At 44.5% G+C, this 13091-nt stretch overlaps 1 protein-coding gene across 4 annotated transcripts in view; it reads left to right on the top strand.

Moving 5' to 3' along the window:
• Positions 1-13091, top strand: part of KIZ (kizuna centrosomal protein) — a 111978-nt gene that overhangs the window by 83169 nt on the left and 15718 nt on the right. For 2 of the 4 annotated variants that reach the window (XM_029220511.1, XM_029220510.1), the window contains 3 exons: positions 250-415; positions 1282-1347; positions 12433-12534. In XM_029220511.1, coding sequence (XP_029076344.1) covers positions 250-415; positions 1282-1347; positions 12433-12534 — 334 coding nt within the window. Of the gene's footprint in view, positions 1-249; positions 643-1281; positions 1348-12432; positions 12535-13091 lie in introns of those variants that run through there. The other 2 variants (XR_003793125.1, XR_003793126.1) reach the window with 2 other exon arrangements.

Raw genomic sequence — 13091 nt, 5'->3', positions numbered from 1 at the left:
ATTCAGTCCTCAAAAAATGTCTTCTTGTGAGTGTAAGTTGTTGTAAAGAATTAAATTACGCTGGAAAATAATCAGGTGTTATTTTATCTTGAAGACATTTTAATTTCAGTTAAATGTCAGGAGACAAATTAAATCCTAAGTAAAGCTTAACCTAAAATAACATTTGAAGGCTGGGTCTTTGAGACCAAGGGGAATGTGACTCACCACGGCTTGTTTTCATTTCTTTGTGCTTTCTTTTATGCACCGTAGGCAACAGCATTATTGAAAAAAGGCCTCACAGGAGAGCATAAGGATAGGTCGGCTGTTCACAGCAGTGAATCATCTTGCAGCTTGCCATCCACTCTGAATGACAACAGTGGAATGAAGAACGGAAAGCCTGCTCTGTGGCTCAGCTGTGTTCCTACAAGGGAACGAGGTTGCTATTGTTAAGGGTCTGTCCACAGCGAAACTGCGTTCAGAATCAATGTGACACCCTCTTTCTCAAAGTGTGCCCATAAAATAAAGCTTCTAAGGAATACCTGTGATTCAATATACATGACATGTTACTTGTTTTATACCACCTTCCAGAAATAGGTGTTTCAAGACTGGGAAACCTAATCGTAGGTCTGCAGTTCTGCCGAATTTCCAATAAAATATGTTTTTGTAAGTTATGAAATCTTAACAAAATTAACAATTGATAATATATACTTTTTGATCATCCCACAAAGATGAAGATGATTCCATTAAAATGATACCGTAAAGAACTGAAGTTTTTGATATCACCTAATAGAATTTACTCAAAATTATTAAACATTCTTTTAAATTATAATAGAACCTTATAAAAGTCTAAACAGATGATTAAGAATCAATGAATTCATGACCCCAAAATTTAATAAGCAATTTTTAGTATCTAGAAATTGTGATTATTTTAGTGTTACTGTTAAGACGTGCCAGTAAACCGCTATAATGGCATTTCCAAGACAGCTGTGAGTTGCTCAGGATATTGCCAGAAGTTGATAATGTGCACCTGAGGACCTGAGGCCCACTTATGTTAAGCCCCACACAAGTCTGATAGATGTAAGGTTAAATTATTTTGCATGAAAGCAGCATAGAGATACCTTAGCTTTCGAATAGGTTTCCTTTAGTAACAGTGTATTTCAGATGAGATAAACTAACCAAGAAAAGAAGATGGGAAGGCAATGCAAATAAAAGGAATGGCAGTTAAAAAACCAAACAGACAAAGGCCTATTCCATCCATATAACCTTGAAATACATTTTTATTATCATATGTTTGATTTTTAGAAGTTTCCAGTGGCTGCGGAGACGAGAGCGCAGAAGAAAGCGTGGCAGCGAGGATGCCAGTCACAGGTAAGGTCGTGGCTGCCTGAGGGCCTCAGATTCAACTTCCTTATGTAACCAGAACATTTCAGGTTGGTGGTTGTGGACTCTGCGAAGAGCAAGTGCATTCCACTACCACGTGCTGCAGCAAGGGATCAATCCTGAGAGCATGAGGTGTGAGCTTAGGTTAACATAAAGGAAGGTAGAAAATAACCCTGTCTGCTGAGTCCTTCAGAATTGTTACATGTTTACACGTGTGAGTGTCCCACCCCCCCATGAGCCTTTCAGCACCTGCGTCTGTGTGAAAAGGTCAGCCCCCATGGGGAACACCAGTCATTCTATGGCCAACTACAGATGTTTCTGATTTCCCTCTTTTCTTTCCTGTAATAATTGAATGTATCATTATACTGTAATAAGAGCAGGAAAAAAAACAGTGCTGGACAAGAAGCTTGCTTGTGCCTCAGTTACAAAGCCCATCTGATCATTTAAAAATTTTAGCAGTAAAGTTTCATTAAGATCTGTTAAGATTTCTGCACATATGTTAGGTCTGTTTAGGTGAAATCTAAATGTCATTACTTATTTTAGTTTTAGAATATCAATAGCAGCAATTAGTATTCTGAACAGAGTTCTTACTTGTCGTACATCTAAATTTACTAGTACCTTATTTTGTAAAGTGGTGTGCTACTTCATTATAAATTCAAAGGTCTGACTTTAAATATTTATGCAAGTAAACACACCATTGCACGGAGGTACTGAGGCATGCATCTGCATATGTGTTAGTTTTGTTGTTTATAAGCAGAAGAGAATGGTTTCCTTTATGGCAATATGATTCATGGCCTGATGATTACTTTTAAACCCATGTATCTAGAATGAACTCTGATTTTGAAAAAGGAGTTTATAGTAGAGCAATTACTGTATATATTCTGCATCAGATAATATTTCACTCCAAAATACAGAGGTTTTCTTTTCTTTTAAACATTTTCCCTGGTGATATGTTTATTGCATTTTTTTTCTTCATTTTGAGAAAACTCTGATAGAATTCCCTGTTTATTTTTTTATTAGCAGAGTTAATAGAAGTGTAGATGATCCCAAACTGCAGATATCCAAGAAGTCATTTGAATGCTTTCCTTTTGCATCTACCTTTGAGTGCAGGATCTCTAATGACCTCTGAATTTGTTTCAGTTAGAATCCTAAGGGCTTGTTGGGGAGGAACCAGGAAGTGACCTCATTGCCTATTCTTCCTCATCTGTTCAGTATCAGTCAGTGACTGTCCCCAAATTAATACAGATGTAGTCTTCCCATGGGACTTTTTAACTGAGGTACTGTTGACATGTAACGTTACATCCGTGTCAGGTGCACGAGGTAATGGTTCACGGTTTGTAGACGTTGCAAGATGATCAGCGCAGTCAGCCTCGTTAATCTCCGTCACCACATGTAGTTACAATTGTTTTTCTTGTAATAAGAACTTCTAAGGTTTACGCTCTCAGCAACATTCAGATATGCGGTACCACAGTGTTAACTGTAGTCACAGTGCTGTACATTCCATCCCCAGGACTTACTGATTTTATAACCGGAAGTTTGTACCCTTTGACCCCCGTCACCTGTATCACTCACCCCCTACCCCCCCCACCAGTAATCTCCAGTCTGTTCTCTGTATATCTCAGAATTTCTTCTTAAGAGAGGAGATAGTCAAGTACCAGGGTTTCAAGTCTTTCTTCTCTTCACGTGGGAAGAGGTGTGATGTACTTAGAAGTAATACGGACTATTTGCCATGAAGGTTTTTTTAAAGAAATTGTCATTGATCCATCAGTAGTTCACAGTTTAAAAAATGCTTTGTGCCTGTTATAGGCCAAAGCAGTAGGCATATAAAATAACCTGGGGGATGTGAAAAAAGCTTTCCGAAGCATTTTCTTAGTGGGAGCCTTGCCGTTCTGCGCCCTGCCACCACACCCCTCCTCTTCGGCACGTCCCGCCAAGTTCCTGCCAGAGGCCTTGTGCATCTCTGCTTTGCATATTCCATGGTCTCTGCGTATTCCTTGGTTGCGTCTGTCGTTGCAGCTCCTTTGATCTCCAAGTTCTTGACCTAAATCTCTTTACTAAATGTTTGTGTCTTTTGCCATGATTATTTGGAGATTTGGCCTTTGGTGAAGTAAGGCAGGTGTATCGTTTGATTTAAGATAACGGAGGCCACCTCCTCCTTTGTAATAGTTCTGTTGAGGCTCTCCTGTCTATGTGGGCCACAGTCCTTCTGGAATATTCCAAAGAGAAGGAACATTTGTGAGGCTGCCCACTGGGAGCTGAGGAGATGTGGTGGTGGATCCTGGGCTTTGGCATCAGCCGTTGTTGTCAGCTCTTTACTTCCTGCTCTGTTTCTTCACCCGTCTGAGCCCCTGACCTGGGCTACTTTAGTGTAACTAAACCCAGGCGATGTCAGGATTGAAAGTGACTTGTTAAAGCTGCTTCCTGCATCAACAACCAGCAGGTTACAGTAGTAACTTTGGACAGTTCGGAAGTGCTCATCCTCAGGGTGGGTGCTTCTGTGTGATTCTGCCTTATAGCCATCTCCCAAGGGATATGGTAGAGCGAGGTCACAGGGAAATCAGGGTCCGGCACAGGAAATTGGGCAGAAGTTCTGAAGTTACACCGTTTTCAGAATGATGAGGGTCCTGGGAAAGTTTAACCTGAGAAGGGCACAAAAGCTATTCTTAAATATTTGCGGGGCTGCCAGATTTACCGAATATAGTCATAGAGTGTAACTCGGGAGCCCTGTTAGTGAGTGTTGCAGCAAAGGAATCCACACCCAGTAACGGCAGAACTCTCTAGCCTTTTTAGTCGGGTGTCTTCCAGGCATGAGGTTCTGTGCCAGGGCTTGAACCGTGGCAGGAACCTGCTCTCTAGAGGGGCTCCGTGGAAGGGTTCTTGCTTCTGGGAGCAATGACATTGCTTCTAATGCTAAGCCTGTGATTCTCATTCCGTAGTGAAGGGATCAAATGAGCCGACGTTCTCATTCATTTCCCTTCTTATTGCATATCCCCACCACTTAAAAGAGTTTGCTGTCACTCTGAAGGCATCGGCCTTGTTAGTCACTGTCATGGGGAATGTGAGTTTCACACTAGTTCCTGTCATCTGTGCGGAGACTTACGTACACACCCTCCTGCACACACACCCACGCACACAACCACAGCCTGTGATCTGCTTGTTGACACAGGCTACCCCTTCCTTTAGTCTGGTTGTTCACACTAAAGAATCCAGGTCAAAATCAAAGATTAATGTGATTATCTATGAGTGTGTGGTTTTCTTTATTTAAGAATAATATATAATTTGCATATATGTTACACCTTTACTTGGGCTGAGTCCAGGGAATACCAGGGACAGCCAAAGACCAGGTCCCTGCCCTCCTAAGCCTCCATCGTCTCTAACCTTCGCAGGAGCCCTGTAGGTAAGCAAATCGTTGTACACATGGTCCGGCATACTTGGAAAGATTGAGAGCCCTGTTGAGGGCCATATAGCCAATGTGTCAGATCTTGAATTACACTCAAATTTCAGGAATTAAGCCCTGAAGTCCTTCCATCCCACCATGCAGCCTCTTTTGTTTTATGAGAGGCGCCTGCATCACGGCATCTGGACCAGTTAAACATCGGTTTGTATCTTAACAAAAGATGAGCCCTGCAAGGACGATTTTGAGAGTGATGATGAGCAAAGCCTGGAGAGGTGGGCAGCTCTTGAGGATTTCTGAGTGTGGACTGTCCTGGGGTGGCCCTTGTAAAGCGGAGTGAGTCTGTACCCCTAGGCGAGCCTGAGACCACGAAGCGGGTACAGGACAGTCAGGTCAGTGTTTCCCTGGAGCACTTAGGCCAGAATTGAAGCCATGCTTGTCTAGATTATGAGAGAAAGTCTCCCTCTGAACTACTCATACCCCCAAAGTAAAATTTCCCACATTGGTAATTTTATTGGTATTTATACTAAATTTACCTTTGAGGAGGATTTGGTGAGTTTTAATTTTAGTAAATGATGCAGCTTATGCTAAGTGTCATAAAAACCCAGCCCCGACACAGTATCTGGCACACAATGGGCACTCATTTCATCAAATGAATGAATAAAAATGAAAGTACTAAGGAGTTTCCTTAAGCGCTTGTTGATTTAGGCCAGAACACCGTCTCTTTCCATCAGTCACTCCACCGGTACTTTCCCACCCACGTGCCCATCCTGGCAAAACTCATCTCCTTAAGCTCCATGTGAAAAGGGCTCTCAGCTTTTATCTCAAGAGGATTAAGCCTCTAAGAATGTCCATTCAGCCTCTCATTCTTTTGACACCAATTCTCTTGGTCAAGCTGTGTTGAAAGTGGTTGCCTGACTATGCCATTTCTCACTGATATTCTTTGGCAAGCTGAAATATTCCAGGTCAGACTGAGGTACGTCCATTTAGAAGCTCTGTGGGAGGTCAGCCTAGATTTGCAGGGTGCTCCTGGGGCTGTGGGCAGGGCTTCCCCAAACATCATGGCTTGAGTTTTGCATCAGATTGGGAAAAGGCTGGGAATACACGATGGCCGCATTGTCACCGGTGGCTAGATTTATCCTGGGAGAGAAAACTGCAGTGACAACTGAGGACTGTGGAGTCCAGTGGCAAAGCACTTCTGCTCCTCAGGCTTTCCTGAGACTGCGCCTCACCATTTCTGTCCCGGAAATGCACAGTCAGTCAGGATGCCTTACCTGCTGTGCCTGGGGAAGGGAGCCCAGGGAAGCACTGTGTGCCGCTGGGTTGGCCCTGGCCCCGTCTCTGTGGCAGGGGTCCAGCTGCTCATGACAGCAGAGAACTCCTCACGCAGGACGTTGCAGGCTGGTGGGGCCTGTTTAACGTGGTCATAGAGGAATGGAAGGCGCCTTTCTGAAGAGCTCTTGATTGGGTGCTTTCAAGGAGATGAACTCAGAAGTGCCTGAGAAATTCTCTTCAGTGGTTACACAGCAGAATCCCATGTGGAGCTTTAAAACAGACCCACACCCCAGCCACACCCTGGACCGGGTGCCCCAGAACCTCCAGGCCTGAGCCCCAGGCATCAGTCTTGTGTACCACACCAGGTGACTCCCCGGGTTTGAGAACCATGGAGCAGGGGATCTCAAAGCCGAAAGAGCCCTTGTAGGTCATAGTGTGAAACACCCTTATTTTATGCAAGAGACTTGAGTGGAGAGAGGGGAGAGGTTGGGCTTTAGATATTTCAGTACAATCAGGGGTCAGGGAGGGTATGATTTCCCTAGGGCTGCTGTGGCAAAGTGCCACGAGCTTAGAACCAGAGAAATGTTTTCTCTCACAGTTGTGGATGCTAGAAGTCCAAAATCAAAGTGGCAGCAGGGCCCTCTGAAGGCTCCGAGGAGCATCCTTCCTGGCCTGTGGCAGCCTCTGGTGGCTCCTGGTTTGTGGCAGCACGACTCCAGTCTCTGCCTTCGTCCTCACGTTGCCGCCGCCTGTGTCTCTGTGTCCTCTTCCCAGCAGGACAGCAGTCATTGGATTTAGAGCCCAGTGTAAATCCAGGATGAGTTCATCTTGAGATCCTTAGCTAATTACATCTGCAAAGATCCTGTTTACAGATAAGGTCACATGCTGAGGTTCTGGATGGTCGTGAATTTGGGGTACAGGGGGTGGGGAGGGATTTCTTCGTATTTCACACTGCCGGCTTCTGGTTCGTCATGTACAGTGATTGTTCCTGGCCCTGCTATAAATGATGAGGAGGAGGAGGAGGATATTACTGTCTTTATTTCCAAATCTTCTCATTTTATAAATCATTGAGTACAAATTGCTAGAAAGTTGCTTTTAAAGACTATTTAATTATGCCATTAAGATACAGCTTCCTGATCAAAATTACCCAAAAGTTAAAGATTCCATGACCTTGAGAGTTGAAATTTCACCTCCCATGGTTGATCAGTGTTACATGGTTATGAATTTTCATGTGAAGTAGTATCAGCAAAACTGTTTCAGTTCAGTTTTTGAACATTCATTAAAGGTCAGTTACAAGCCTGGCACTTACTTGCAGGTGTAATTGTTGAATTGCCCCATAGAAATTCAGAATGTGATGGAAACATCTATTTCCTGAAGCATCTCCAGGCAGCTCATCTGAACGGGGAGCGTTTCCCTTCTCCGTGCATCTGCCCTCCCTGTGTGAGGACGGAGGAAACCTGGACAAGAGGCTCCCAGGCCCAGGATTGCTGGTAGAGTCGTGGTTACTGCAGAAAGTCTAGATATGAAAAGTAATTCCGGTTATAGAGCCAGCCTGTGTGCCTCTCACGTTCACCTAGACGTGTGGCTCTTTTTTTTTTTTAATTTATTTATTTTTGGCTGCGTTGGGTCTTTGTTGCTGCGCACAGGCTTTCTCTAGTTGCGGTGCGCAGGCTTCTCATTGCGGTGGCTTCTCGTGTTGTGGAGCACGGGCTCTAGGCGCGTGGGCTTCAGTAGTTGTGGCACATGGGCTCAGTAGTTGTGGCTCACGGGCTCAGTAGCTGTGGTGCACGGACTTAGTTGCTCTGCAGCATGTGGGATCTTCCCAGACCAGGGATCGAACCCGTGTCCCCTATATTGGCAGGTGGATTCTTAACCACTGCGCCACCAGGGAAGTCCCGTGTGGCATTTTTTTTTTTAATTCCTAAACATAAGATGAGTCTTCTGTATTTTCAGAATTGTGAAAGCACCCTTAGCCTAATAGTTTCTTGTTTTAATTTGAGTAGATTGCTAGACAAGTGATTTCTGGGTTTTAAGTAATAGTATTTACCTTTAGAATTAATTTTAGAGTTACATCCCACAATTTTTGTTTTATTTTGCAAAGACAACTGGGTTTGCTCCATCAGCAACACATCTAGTGCAGTGTGAATGAAAAATTGGCATGGGTGCAGAAATACATGAAAAGCGTTAGCCCTGGGAAACTCGTGGGCAGAAACTATTTTTCGAATTTAAGTTTAGAATTTCTGCATGCTTCCTACAGGAATCAGTTATCCTTCCTGACTCAGAGATGCCCAGTTCTTTGTCGGTTCAGGGTTGCTTTTCTAGCTGTAGTATGGCATTGTTTGCATCTCCTTTTGTTATTCCCTCTCTTCTTTTCTTCACCAGGGATTTCTGCGAAACCAGGCCAGCCAGGCCGAGCCTCTGCCTTGGAGACGGAGACACCCCTCAGAGGCTGGGGAAACACGTGTTTATCTGGCTCTTGTAATGGGTTGTTAAAAGCACTTGTTCGCCAGATATTTTCTTTTTCTTTTTATTTGGTAGATTTAGAAGTATTTTAGCAGGTGTACATTTGCATATAAAAGAGAATGAAAGATAAGAAGTTGAGGCTTTTTCTTTCTCTCCTCAGCATCATCGCTCTCCTGCCTCCCTTTATTCAGCACATTTTCATTTTCTTTCTCTGTTCCCATTTTCTAGACAAAATGCATATCAAAAAGAAAAAAAAATCTCGGTGATCCATCACCACTTGGCAGGAAGATAGGTGATGGGGTTCAGCCAGCTTGTGTAACAGAGTAAGGAAAAATGTATTTCTCTTGTTGTGTCGTCAGTCTGGAATTGATAGCTAAGGGTAGATTTTCACCCCTGGACCCCTTGCCTTATTTTGTATTTTCAGCCGCAGTAGTTTCTACTTTTGAAACTCAGTCTTGACGCAGCTTTGAATGTGTAATGGAAGCCTGACTGAGCAGCCCAGAGCTGGAAACTTGCGCCTGCATGTACACTACTTCTGTGTGCGCCAGAGCATCTAGTTGAAAATCATTGTATTCTTAGAAATGCTTGTTTTATCTAATTGTTTGCACTACTCAGTTTTTTTCTGAGGGTTTGACATTACTAACGGGAGGAAGTATTTCTCTGGAGTTCTGAGTCACAGGCTACAAAGTGAAGCCTTAAGGGGCCACCCAGTCCTCAAATTTGCAGACTTATGGTGTCCCTGCAGTTAAGACTCAGGTCTTTTCACCTTGGAAATATTGAGATATTACCCTCGTCCCGACCTTGTTTACAGCAGGCCAACTGGAACCTCCAGCTTTATTCCTTTCGCTCCCCTGTCTGTTCACTCATTCATTTAACAACTGAATTTGCAGGGCTACGCCATGCGGCTTTCAGCCACTTGATTCCTCACTGCCCTTCTTCCTTCCAGAAAAGTCTGGGCCTGAAGTGCCACAGACTTCAACTCTGTGGCTTTGCTTTATGCCGTTGGTGTCCTGGCCAAGTCTTCTAGGCTGTTCCAGGAGAATGTCTGAATTGTTTGAGCAAAAAGTATACTCTTGCTTCCAAAAATTCTGGAATCTGGTCCGTTTGATACAGACAGCGCCCTAGCAATCTCCAGACAGCTGTTGCAGCCTCCTTGATCCTATGTCCCGGGCTATGTCAGCTCTTTTAGCGGAGAAAGCTATCCTTAACATCTAGCTTGTATCCCTTGGCTGAAGTTTTTCTCTTGAGTGTTCTTGTGCCACATTCAGTGGACACAGAAAAAATTGCTCACCGCTGTCTAGTTTCAAGGTTGCAAGTATGTTCTGTGTGGCCTGTGCAGTGTTTTAATTTTTTTTTAAGCCAGAAATCTGGCAAGACTAGGCCCGCTTTCCCGGCTGGCAGCAGTCGGCCGTGGCCACAGAACAGCTGTCCCCTCCGGACAGGGCGTGAGCTCTCCCGCCCCTCCTACCGCTCCCGTCTGGCCAGAGTCACGTGTGTGGTCCTGCCGGGCCCCAGAGAGTGTCTGCACTGACAGTCCTGCCCTGTCCTCTCTGCTGCAGAATCTGTGTACTTGAACCCCTCTTCCCTTGTTTCTACACAGGCTGTGTAGCCTGTAACCTCTCCTGATCATTTTTTTAACCAAACCTTGATTTTGTTTTTCCTTTCTGGGTCATCTCTCAGTTCTTCGTCTGCTGTTTTGTGCAGCTCTTCTGACTAAAGTAACAGTGAATAAGGGTATCCGGTGCTGTGGGAGAACGACTCCAGTCCTGAGCGTCTGCTCCAACCCCTCCGGCTGCTTTGGGGTCGCTGGTCCTGCCTCAGTTAGTGTTTGTTCCTCCAAGGGAGTGCACGTAATCCTTTCACCTTTTAAACCTCACTCTGCGCTGAAACCATTAGAGGAAGCGTGCACTGGAGGTGGGGGAAGGCGATGTGCCCGGTGGTCCTCAGCTGGATCGTGCCAACCCTTGATTACTCGGGTCAGGGCCGCCACATCCCACATAAAAACTGTCCGGACGGCCGCCAGTGACTCTGCTTGGAGAAGGACCACAGGAGGTTTAAGGATCAAGTGCCCGTGAGGAGCCGGGCGTGGGAAGGGGGGGGGGGGGGCTCTGGCTGCGTGGGCGGGAGAGATGAGCTTTCTCCCTCCAAACTGTTGTACCGTTGAAAGCAGACTGAGGCAGCCTGGACGGGCAGCCCAGTGAGAGAGTCCGAGTCCTTCGAGAAGGACGGGCAGGCCCCAGTGTGGGAGACATGTGGAGCTGATTTCCGAGCGCTAGGATGGCCCCTGGGCGGGGGTGACTCGCTGCCCGGTCCTCCCTTCCAGGCTCACACCAGAGATGAGATACATTCCGTCTTGTATTTGGACAGAATACTTAATCCCCCACCCCCAATCTGAAATCACCTCACAGCTACTAACCTGATATTTTGCACAAAAATCCTCTCCTGAAAATAAATAGCACATGTTTTCTTGGTTTCTGAGAAGCCTGAGAGCTGGCTTACTGGAGTCAAATGATTTCCCTTCAGATGGTAGACAGCAGAGCCCAGCTCCAGCTTCCAGCCACCAGGAGCCTTTGTTCATCAAGAAGCAGCTCTCCTTTCTCTCTTTCTCTCCCCTCTTTCCCCGCTTCCTTCCTTCATTTCTCTTTAAAAAAATGTCTTTCTATCTTTTGCTATCTTTTCCTTGACCAAATAAGTTTCACTGAATGCAGAAATAGCACATGGTCATTAAAATCTGGACTTGTATCCTAAAAGCTGAAAGTATTTTTGGCTGATCTTTATAAAATAAAAACAAAACAGCATTTTCATCTGTTTTACAGTGATTCTTTACCTTTTTAGAATTCAGACACTCCACCTTTGATTTTATTAATACCTTACCCCCTCAACAGATTACCTGACAATGAATGTGAGGTGATAAGGTTGTTAGGATTAATCGGAGAGTGTTATGATGCACTCCTGTCGAGCCACCCTGGGACACTGGGATTAACCTACAGCAAGAAACACTTTGTATCCCAGGCCACGTCCCCACACACACACAGATGTTACACAAAACAATACTTTCCCCTCGTGCGTGTACTGCATCTGGTGTTTTCTTTATTAAAGTTTTCAAACTATCAGTGCTAGTTCCAATGGACACTGATTTCACAATCCAGCAATGTTAAAAAATGTTGCCTTAGGATTTATTATTTTCAGAGTTAAGAGTCCCTGATCTGTGCATATTTTAATTACATAGCATTTACTACTCAAAAATATGATGCTCATTTTAAATACTTATTTTTTATCTTGACTGATTCTCAGTAGGGCAAGGTAAGTTATATTTTTCTCCTTCAGCATGATGGTAGTTTTAACCAGTAATAACGGGCCTTGTAGTTCAGTTCTTAAACTGAACCAGCAAGCACAGGAATGCAGCCGATGGCCAGCCCCTGGAGCTGACAGGGGAATCCTTTAGTTAGTGGCCATGTTGAGAGTGTGGCCATGGGTGCTGTTTTGCTGTGTCTCTGCTAAAACTCTAACTCTGCATCCTCTGCTTCACCCAGGAGTCTTTGAGACCTGAGGCAATGGGGAAGCTTGTGTCCCTCAGTTCCTTCACGGGACCCTTATTTAGTATCCTTCCCAACAGTCTTCCCCACTTTAACTTAGAGCAGGGCTAAGGGCTCTGTTGATTGTTTCCCTTGACACATAAAAGTTTTTAAGTTTGCTGTAGTCCTGTTTGCCTTTATTTTGTTAAGTGTGCTTTTGGTGTTGTATCCAAGAAATCACTGCCAAATGTGATATCCTAAAGCTTTTCTCCTGCGTTTTCTGCTAGGAATTTAATAGTTTTAGGTCTTATATTTAAGTCTTTAATCCTTTCTGAGTTGATTTTTGTGTATGATGTAAGGTAAGGGCCCAAATTCATTCTTTTGCCTGTGGGTATCTTGTTACCTGGGACTTTTTCTCATATATAGAAACGAAAGCCTACCAGATGCTGAAACAGTCTACCCTTCAGGACAGTGCACACCAAGCTGAAGACGGATTCCAGAAGGCCGAGGCCTCTGCATCACTGTCAGGTAAGCAGGGCGGACAAGCCAGTATCTGGGAGACCCAGGGCTACGGCCAGGGCTGTGTACAGGGAAGTGTTATGATGTGCTCCTGTCGGAGGTTTCTGGAGTTTGCTTTGTAACAGGTTGTCACCATCTCAGAATGAGCCAGTACTTTTTGAGTCCTTAATGAACAGGAGTTTGGAAGAAGCTTCCCTCCAGGGTGTGTGCTGGCGATGGCCTTACAGGCCCTTGGTTTCTGCCTGACGTGTCACAATGGTACCTTGTCGCTAAGCACCACAGACACCCCAAATTCTTTCCCTTCCCACCTTTTCCCAGTTTGTTAATCAGTAGTGGGGAGTGTCATCTGGGCTACCTCCCTTGCCTGAATGATGGGGGATTTGGGGTTCTTCAAATGAAAAGACTGTAAATCCCAGTAAGAGCTCAATTTTAAGCTTAAATGTAGTTCCTTCAATTTAGGATTTTTGTTTCAATTGTAATCTTCTTAGTTTTCTTATACGTTATTATCGTATTTTTATTATTTTTCAGTTGTTTTTACTTTATCACACTTTTTTCCTTTTTTTTTT

The sequence above is a fragment of the Monodon monoceros genome, unplaced genomic scaffold (genome assembly GCF_005190385.1).
Source record: "Monodon monoceros isolate NGI ecotype Baffin Bay Population unplaced genomic scaffold, NGI_Narwhal_1 Super_Scaffold_13, whole genome shotgun sequence".
Classification (NCBI taxonomy): Eukaryota; Metazoa; Chordata; class Mammalia; order Artiodactyla; family Monodontidae; genus Monodon; species Monodon monoceros.
This window is presented reverse-complemented; position numbering and strand designations above follow the sequence as displayed.